Raw genomic sequence first — 9,183 nt, 5'->3', positions numbered from 1 at the left:
GGGTACTGATTAGGCTTGATTGGTGTCAGCTGGGGGTGTGTCAGCTGGGGGTACTGATTAGGCTTGATTGCTGTCAGCTGGGGGTACTGATTAGGCTTGATTGGTGTCAGCTGGGGGTACTGATTAGGCTTGATTGCTGTCAGCTGGGGGTACTGATTAGGCTTGATTGGTGTCAGCTGGGGGTGTGTCAGCTGGGGGTACTGATTAGGCTTGATTGGTATCAGCTGGGGGTACTGATTAGGCTTGATTGCTGTCAGCTGGGGGTACTGATTAGGCTTGATTGGTGTCAGCTGGGGATGTGTCAGCTGGGGGTACTGATTAGGCTTGATTGGTATCAGCTGGGGGTACTGATTAGGCTTGATTGCTGTCAGCTGGGGGTACTGATTAGGCTCTATTGCTGTCAGCTGGGGGTGTGTCAGCTGGGGGTACTGATTAGGCTTGATTGGTGTCAGCTGGGGGTACTGATTAGGCTTGATTGGTGTCAGCTGGGGGTCCTGATTAGGAGAGGGTGGGGTTCCTATATAATGTATATAGTAAAAAGAATAAAAACTATATGTCCGGTGCAGCAGTAGAAAATTTCAGGCTCCCGGGGAATAAAGGGTTTGTTTTGTATTTTTAAATTTTTTATTTTTTTCCTTTACTCCCCGGGAGCCTGAAAGTTTCTACTGCTGCTTTTTTAAACTAAAGCTAGAAAGGAAAACAAAGTTAGAGAGAGAGAGAGAGAGAGAAAAGAGAGAGAGAGAGAGAGAGAAAAGAGAGAGAGAGAGAGAGAGAAAAAAAAGAGAGAGAGAAGTAAAGGCTGAAAAAAATAGAGAGAAGGAAAAAGAGTGAAAAGAAGAGGAAGAGACAGGGAAAAAAAAGACAGAGGGAAACAGAGAGAAAAGAAGACAGAGAAAAAAACAGAGAGAAAAAGAAGAGAGGGAGATAGAGAAGAAAAGACAGAGAGACAGAAAGAGAAAAGAAAACAGAGAGAGAAACCAAGACAGAGAGAAAAGAAAAGGAGGGTGGGAAAAAGGAAAGACAGGACTTGGAGGGAAAAGAAAGTGGTTAGGATTAGAAAATTCAGGGCAGAGTGAAAAATGAAAAGACTGAGAGCAAAAAAGACAAACTAAGGAAAAGGAGAACACAGAGAAACAGAAGCAAGAAGAGCGAGGGTGAAAGTTACAAAGAAAAAGAAATAAGGTGCAAAGTATAGACAAGAGAGAAAAATACATACAGTTAGACAGAAATAGTGAAATGGACAAATAAAAGGAAGCAGATGGAAACAGAGTTACAGAAGCAGAGACACAGTGTCACAAAGAGTGAGAAACAGAAACAAAGGGTTAGAGACAGATGGAAGTTAAGTTAGAAATAGAAAAGGAAAGTGAGGAGCAAAAGGAAGAAATACAGAGGAAAGAAATTACAAAACCGCACCCAAAAAAGACAGGAGCCGCGGTGGGGGTAGGGAAGGGCAGGGGGTATCTTGATTAGGGGTGATTCAACTTTATTAAATGCATGTTTTTATTTAGACATCAGCAAAATACATAGAAACAGTGTATACAAACGCAAGTGCATATACAATCCATAGACACACTGGTAAAAGTCAAACTTACATATGGAGCAATACAGAGCAGTACAGAGCAATACACATATCAACACAAAGTGATAACCTTTTTCTATTTTCATTACATGTTGAGTTATTGTTACAAGAAACCCAAAACAACAAAAGCACACAAAAACCACCATTCATCTACCATAACCTCTCCCTTCAGATTACACACAAACTCACCATCCCTCTCATCACAACTGCTAAATTACACCCCAGCAATCATTGGTCCTCGGGAACGTGGTTCCCGGGAACCTCCAAAAAATCCTCCTGCCTGACAAAAACCCCGGTCCCTGGATGGTCCGTGCCCAAACTTTGGCGATGAACGTCGCCTCGCAGACCGACCGGGACCGAGGAAAAAAAAAACCCAGCCGGGGGGGAAAAAAAAAAAAACCCCGGCTGGGGATTTTTTATTCTAAATTTAAAAATGAGATGAAAAACCTGAAAAGCAAAAGTCATACACACAAGGGTAAAACCAGTCAGCGTGCGCTCACACATGCAGAGACAAGCGGACTCAGACAGACACATTCACATGCTCTCACGCACGCTCACACGCTCGCTGCGGCCCTTACCCGAGACGCTGAAGAACGTGCTTCAATGCATCTTCTGGCTGCCGCTCCTTGACGTCAAATGGTAGATTCCGGGGAAATCGGTAGCCTCGGGGACCTGTGAGACAACAGGAAGGGGTCAACGAGTGTCTATCTGACAGCTAGGACTTGTCCCCGCACTGGCCCAATAAATTTTCTACCCAAAATCCCACAAAACACAGATGAATGGTACAGTTTTTATAACTCTTCCACCTAACTGTGACTACGGGCCAGGGCAGGGCAGTTCCAATCATAATTGGTACAATGTAAGTACACACATTATAAGCTGATGCATACAGTGCAAGTGTACATAGAGTGTAAGTACACACAATATAAGGTGACACGCTTACAACATAGACCAGAACTGTTCTGCACTGCCTGCCTGAAAGCTGCCATCAAAAGTAGAGCCTCTCCCTTTAGCTGTCCTAAGAGGCCCTTGGAGAAGATTGCTTTTCCCTCTGCTAATTTTTACATCTGCCCCAAGATCTCCCAACCTGCTACTCTCCCATCATCCCATCTCCAAGCCCTGGCCCCCAACTTATCGTTTGGATGATTGGTGATGTGGATCCATGTTGCAGCTGAAATGAGTCTGCCTTGGAACGCCTCGTGATGGCCTGTTAGCTTCTTGGTTAGCTACAATAAAGAAAACCAAAACCAAAGTATGAGTCCAGAGTTATGTGGGCCAAATCCCAGCAAGTCAGCTACTTGCCCTCTCCTGAGTGTGCCTGGCTGCTTTAGGCTCCAGCTTCACCCTGATTCCAAGGCTGTGGCCTTTATTAGCAGTGGCACCTGGGTTAGAGAAAGGCAAAGTTGGATAGCATTCCTATGAGTGCAGTAGATAACCTTGTGTGCTGTAAGACATGGGAATACCTCTGCTAGGCTTCTGAGAAGCCTTAGGGGGGGGGGTCCTCAAATAAACATCCTTTTTCACCCTGCTACCTTCAAACCTCCCCCCACCCACAATAATTCCTAACTGTATGCCTGCTCACATTCCCTCTCCTAATCACAATCCTCAACTCACCTGATGCCTCAATCTCAGACATCATCCTTGACACTGGGCGGATCCCTCTTGTGACATGATGAATCTGCTGAAAAAAGTGTTGTACTTGACACAACCAGGAATCTCTGGATGCTGCGCTCCTCCTAAAAAAAAATACAAAACAAAACAAGAACAAAACCAGAAATTACAAATGCACTTTACCACCCCTAAACACAAAAGCTAAAATCATGAGTCTAAATACTCCCTGTATTCCATGCTGTTTACTTCACAGAATCTTCAAAGCCTCTATGCTTTAGATGCCCAGAAACACCTGCTGGAAAGAAGTTGAGATGAGCTGAAAGAGCCTCTTCACTGAAATGAGAGGAGAGTTCTTACCCCAGCACATCCCAGAGAGGGAATGAAGCCCCACAGCCAAGGCTGGGGTTAATATACCCCTGATTGTGCCCGCCTCTCGTTCCCATGGCACCCATGAAAAGGGAGGGGGCAAATCCCACCGAGTATAAAAGCCCTCAGAGCAGCTGCAGCTGTTTGGCCTCTCTGACTCAAATTCAAGGGGAGTAAAGTGCTTGTTATAGAAGAAAGCTCTTCAGAAAAATAACAGCGCTTTCTTTTTTGTAGCAACTGCTTGGAGCAAAAGGGCAGCAAACTGGTAAGAAATAAAACTTTCTGTTTAGGCAGCATAACTAGATAGATTGGGTAATTTGCTGTTAACTTAGGTAATTATTCCTTAGTGGCTACTAAGTAGTATTTCCCATGTGACTAAGCTGGGTGGAGAAGAATACTAATGGTATGAATAGTCTAAGTCTCCTTGGGACCTCTAATTTAGGCTATCTACATTATAAGGAAAAATAAGAAAAATAAAAGCCTCCCAGGCAGTGTAAGGGTTAAGGGCATGTGAGGCTCATCCTTCTCTGAGATACTTGGTCCTACAGCATAGAAAGAAGTGCCCTGAAATGTAGTTTTAAACCCTTAAGATGCTGAAAAAGGCAGAGCTTCCTTCCAGTGAATTCCTTAAAAAGAGGAAATGGGGCAGTTACCTCTACTGAAGCTAATACAATGGCAAATAAATAGTTTCTGCCCTTTAATTTGCTCTCCTTAAATATTGGGAAAAGAGGGGCTTTCCACACTTTAAATCTCTCCAGTGATGAAAAAAGAAGGATTTTTCCCTCCTCAGTTCAAACCCTTAGGATGGAGGGATAGCTGGCCTTCTCCCTCAATTTGGGCCTCAGGACAACAAAAAGGGGTGGCTACCCTTAATTCAAACCCATAAGAAACATTGTCAAGATTTTCCCCTTCTTTTTAAACTGCCAAATAATAGAGAATGAGGACTCCCTGTCAATTAACACCCCTAACAGCACAGAAAAGGCAGGGATTCTTTCAACTGAGACCATTAAAATTGCAGGGGAATCCAAGTCCCTACCAGTTTGAACACAAAAACTAATGGAAAATGAAGCTTTTTCCCTTTTTTATAAACTCTTTTTCTCCTAATAACCCCTCTCCTTTCTGGGAGTGCTCTGGAGGGTCTGGGGGCTTTGGAGAGGGACTGACACTGTAAAAGGGGAAAGTTGAAAGCCCTATCCTGGAACCCCACTTGCTGCCTGGCCTGCTCAGTTGCTGGCCCTTGGCCAAAAGGGCTCTTCCCTTGGCGTTTTCTCAAAGTGATGCTCAGTGCCCAGGTGGGTCTGGCTGTTTCCTAGTCCGTGCTGGATGCTCCGACCGTCCCCGTTAGTCCCTCTGGCCTAGCAGCTCCCTGTGCAGGTGTGCCCGGGCAACCCTCTGAAAGCAGCTTGTCACACGGGGGCCTGCTAGACCTTGGAGTGGGGGCTGAGGTGAAGAAAGGTCCTGTGAGGAGCTCTTTCCCCTATACAGCCCTTTGTCTGCCCCTTAAACCATGGGGTGCCAGGCTTTCCTTTCTAAGGAAATTAACAGCCTTTCCTCTCTGTGTGCCCATGGCAGAAACTGCAATTCGGCCTCCAAAACTGCAGAGAACAATTTCTCGCAGTCCGCAGCTGCCAACACCAAGAACTCTTGCTGCCCTCGGAGTGCCACGTGCCTCCTGCGGATGGACGTCGACACGCAGCAGGGGTGAGTTTGGTTTTACAGGGAAGAGGGCCAGCACAGGATTTCTCCAGGAGCAAAGCTGCCCCCACCTAGAACTCGGGCTGCTCTGGCAGTGCCAAGCACCTCCTGCAAACTGGCATCAGCAAACTCAGGGGGTGAGTTTTTCTGTGCAGAAATTCTCCCAGACGAAAGCTGAGAGCATCTAACCCTGACCACAACAACTTAGCTGGGTCTAAAACTTACAACCTTTGGACTGGCAGTGTGGGACCCGACCTGCTGTGCCACCGCTGACCCCTTTCTAAAGCATTCCACTGCAGTCCTAAAACTCTGCCTTTTCAGAGGGTGTTTCCTCTGACCCTGACCATAATCTTCAAAATATTCTAGGGAATCACAGAATGGCTTTGAAAAAGCCCCAACAATACCCTAAAAAGTCCCAGAGAAGTCCCTTCCAAAATCCCCTAAATACCTTTAAAAGTCCTGAGAAAAAAACTCAAAAAGACGTGCTCAGTCTCCAAACTCTACCTGTTGCTCTCTAGCCGCAGTGGTTCTGTTGTTCTCTGAGGGTTCTGTCATTGTCCTGGTGTGTGAGGGTTGCTCTCTGGTCTCGCTGTTAGGGTTGCTGTGTTGTGCTGCTGTTGGGGGAAAAGGCTGTTTTTAGGGGAGCTGGTTAGGCTGAGGTTAGGGCTGGGGTGAGGGGGTGGTACAGCTGTATCCTGTACCCCTGATCTCCACTGGACTGTCCAGCCCTCAAGGCCTCTCCCTTTACCCCTCAACCGGTCCCTCTGCCCCGCAGCCCTCAGCTCCTGTGTACCTTGAAATTGGGTTTCCTATTATTTTGAAACTAGGTTGTTCTGGTATTTTGAAATGCAGTTTTTTATAGGCTGGTTTGTTCGATATTTTTGTAGGCCAAGTTTTTAGTATTTTTTTTTGGCTGGGAGTTTGGTATTTTTGTAGGCTGGGATTTTACCATTGTTGTAAACTGTGGGTTTGTTATTTGAAAACCTGTTATTGGCAGGGGTTTGGTGCACCAAAGTTCAGTGTCCTGGTTTCATTCAGCTTCTTCCACTACAACTAACATAGCAGGCGATCTATTAAATTGCAGGATATACTGTATGACGCTTCCTGAAATAGATACAAATTCCAGCTGCAGCAAAGCCCACCACCACATTTATTATAAAACCCAGCCTATAACCTAAAAAACCAAAAAAAATTCTCCAATTTATTTTACTGGTTTTATATTTACATTCTATAGTTATATATCTTTGTTTATATATATAATAGACTATAATTTATATGTTATGTTACAATAATATACAATATATTATAGTTTTATGTATTTATCTATTTGATTTCTATATTTCTGTTTACCACTATAATTTTATATTTATTTTTAAATGTATATTTATTTTTATTTTCATCATATTAGACCATATTAGACATATTAGACCATATAAATTCATTAACCCGACACATCAGAGCCATAAAAATACTGTACCTTTGTCAGCACTGGTACACAGCACACGCTCATCCCATCGCAGCACATCAAAACAAAACCTATTTCTATTACTAACAGAACAAACATCCCACACCATTGAACCCTAATAAAAACTCAAATAAACCTAACCGTAAATAACTTTTCTACTGCTGCTTTTTTAAACTAAAGCTAGAAAGGAAAACAAAGTTAGAAAGAGAGAGAGAAAATGTATCTTAAACACCCCACAGAACCCTAAAAAGAGCCTCCGAATACACTCAAAATGCCCTACTTTTAAAAAGCCCCTAAAACACCCGTAAAAACCCCCCAAGAACCTTTAAAAAATCCTTAAATAATCCTAAAAGAGCTTTAAAATTAACCCTAATTCTTAAAATTACCGATTAAAACTAACCCTAATCCAAGATGGCGGCGCCCGTGGCGACACGTAGTTTCCGGCAAGATGGCGGCGCCCATACCGACACGTGGATTCCGCCAAGATGGCGGCGCCCATGCCGACACGTGGTTTCCGGCAAGATGGCGGCGCCCATGCCGACACGTGGTTTCCGGCAAGATGGCGGCCCCCATGACCGGATCTTTTTTCTCGATTTTTGCCGGGATTTTTGCGCTTTCCGCGGGTCCCCGGGGGCCGGAATGATATTCCGGTTCGTGTGAGGCCGGCGGCGTCGCGGGAAGGGGCATCTAAGGCGTGGGGGTAGCCTCTAGGCTCGGATAGATGGCGGCGCTGATGAAGACACGTGGTTTCCGGCAAGATGGAGGCGCCCATGCCGACACGTGGTTTCCGGCTAGATGGCGGCGCCCATGCCGACACGTGGTTTCCGGCAAGATGGCGGCCCCCATGACCGGATCTTTTTTCTCGATTTTTGCCGGGATTTTTGCGCTTTCCGCGGGTCCCCGGGGGCCGGAATGATATTCCAGTTCGCGTGAGGCCGGCGGCGTCGCGGGGAGGGGCATCTAAGGCGTCGGGGTAGCCTCTGGGCTCGGATAGATGGCAGAGCTGATGAAGACACGTGGTTTCCGGCAAGATGGAAGCGCCCATGCCGACACGTGGTTTCCGGCAAGATGGCGGCGCCCATGCCGACACCTGGATTCGGTCAAGATGGCGGCGCCCATGCCGACACGTGGTTTCCGGAAAGATGGCAGCGCCCATGCCGACACGTGGTTTCCGGCAAGATGGCGGCGCCCATACCGACACGTGGATTCCGGCAAGATGGCGGCGCCCATGCCGACACGTGGTTTCCGGCAAGATGGCGGCCCCCATGACCGGATCTTTTTTCTCGATTTTTGCCGGGATTTTTGCGCTTTCCGCGGGTCCCCGGGGGCCGGAATGATATTCCGGTTCGCGTGAGGCCGGCGGCGTCGCGGGGAGGGGCATCTAAGGCGTCGGGGTAGCCTCTAGGCTCGGATAAATGGCGGCGCTGATGAAGACACGTGGTTTCCGGCAAGATGGCGGCGCCCATGCCGACACGTGGTTTCCGGCAAGATGGCGGCCCCCATGACCGGATCTTTTTTCTCGATTTTTGCCGGGATTTTTGCGCTTTCCGCGGGTCCCCGGGGGCCGATATGATATTCCGGTTCGCGTGAGGCCGGTGGCGTCGCGGGGAGGGGCATCTAAGGCGTCGGGGTAGCCTCTGGGCTTGGATAGATGGCGGAGCTGATGAAGACACGTGGTTTCCGGCAAGATGGAGGCGCCCATGCCGCCACGTGGTTTTTGGCAAGATGGCGGCGCCTGTGCCGACACGTGAATTCCGGCAAGATGGCAGCGCCCATGCCGACACGTGGTTTCCGGCAACATGGCGGCGCCCGTGCCGACACGTGGATTCGGCCAAGATGGCGGCGCCCATGCCGACACGTGGTTTTTGGCAAGATGGCGGCGCCTGTGCCGACACGTGAATTCCGGCAAGATGGCAGCGCCCGTGCCGACACGTGGTTTCCGGCAAGATGGCGGCGCCCATGCCGACACGTCGATTCCGCCAAGATGGCGGCGCCCATGCCGACACGTGGTTTTTGGCAAGATGGCGGCGCCTGTACCGACACGTGAATTCCGGCAAGATGGCAGCGCCCACGCCGACACGTGGTTTCCGGCAAGATGGCGGCGCACATGCCGACACGTGGATTCCGCCAAGATGGCGGCGCCCGTGCCGACAAGTGGTTTTTGGCAAGATGGTGGCGCACATGCCGACACGTGGTTTCCGGCAAGATGGCGGCGTCCATGCCGACACGTGGATTCCGGCAACATGGCACCTTTTACGACAGTCGCGCTTTACGGCACCTTTTACGACAGTCGCGCTTTACGGCCGATTTTACGACAGTCGCGCTTTACGGCCCCTTTTACGACAGTCGCGCTTTACGGCAGTTTTACGACAGTCGCGCTTTACGGCACCTTTTACGACAGTCACGCTTTACGGCACCTTTTACGACAGTCGCGCTTTACGGCCGATTTTACGACAGTCGCGCTTTA

At 48.1% G+C, this 9,183-nt stretch overlaps 1 protein-coding gene across 4 annotated transcripts; it reads right to left on the bottom strand.

Moving 5' to 3' along the window:
* Positions 1 to 1,482: 1,482 nt before the first annotated feature.
* LOC141730606 (uncharacterized) lies at positions 1,483 to 8,485 on the bottom strand. Of its 4 annotated transcripts, XM_074549750.1 has the most exons (5): positions 5,756 to 8,485; positions 3,414 to 3,482; positions 3,194 to 3,315; positions 2,882 to 2,961; positions 1,483 to 2,805 (listed from the first exon to the last, which is right to left on the bottom strand). In XM_074549750.1, the coding sequence occupies exon 1, from the start codon at positions 8,095 to 8,097 to the stop codon at positions 7,099 to 7,101; it is 999 nt and encodes a 332-aa protein (XP_074405851.1). In that variant the 5' UTR covers positions 8,098 to 8,485; the 3' UTR covers positions 1,483 to 2,805; positions 2,882 to 2,961; positions 3,194 to 3,315; positions 3,414 to 3,482; positions 5,756 to 7,098. The 4 variants fall into 4 exon arrangements, 3 of the variants coding, with proteins under 3 accessions (XP_074405851.1, XP_074405853.1, XP_074405852.1); XR_012582210.1 differs by lacking the exons at positions 3,414 to 3,482; positions 5,756 to 8,485 and adding an exon at positions 3,548 to 3,607; XM_074549752.1 differs by lacking the exon at positions 2,882 to 2,961.
* Positions 8,486 to 9,183: the final 698 nt, after the last annotated feature.

Source organism: Zonotrichia albicollis, chromosome 11 (genome assembly GCF_047830755.1).
Source record: "Zonotrichia albicollis isolate bZonAlb1 chromosome 11, bZonAlb1.hap1, whole genome shotgun sequence".
In the NCBI taxonomy this organism is placed as follows: Eukaryota; Metazoa; Chordata; class Aves; order Passeriformes; family Passerellidae; genus Zonotrichia; species Zonotrichia albicollis.
This window is presented reverse-complemented; position numbering and strand designations above follow the sequence as displayed.

What these genes read in the sequence shown, in the direction of transcription:
- LOC141730606 (XM_074549750.1), bottom strand. Translation starts at nt 8,097, where the DNA reads ATGCCCCTCCCCGCGACGCCGCCGGCCTCACGCGAACCGGAATATCAT.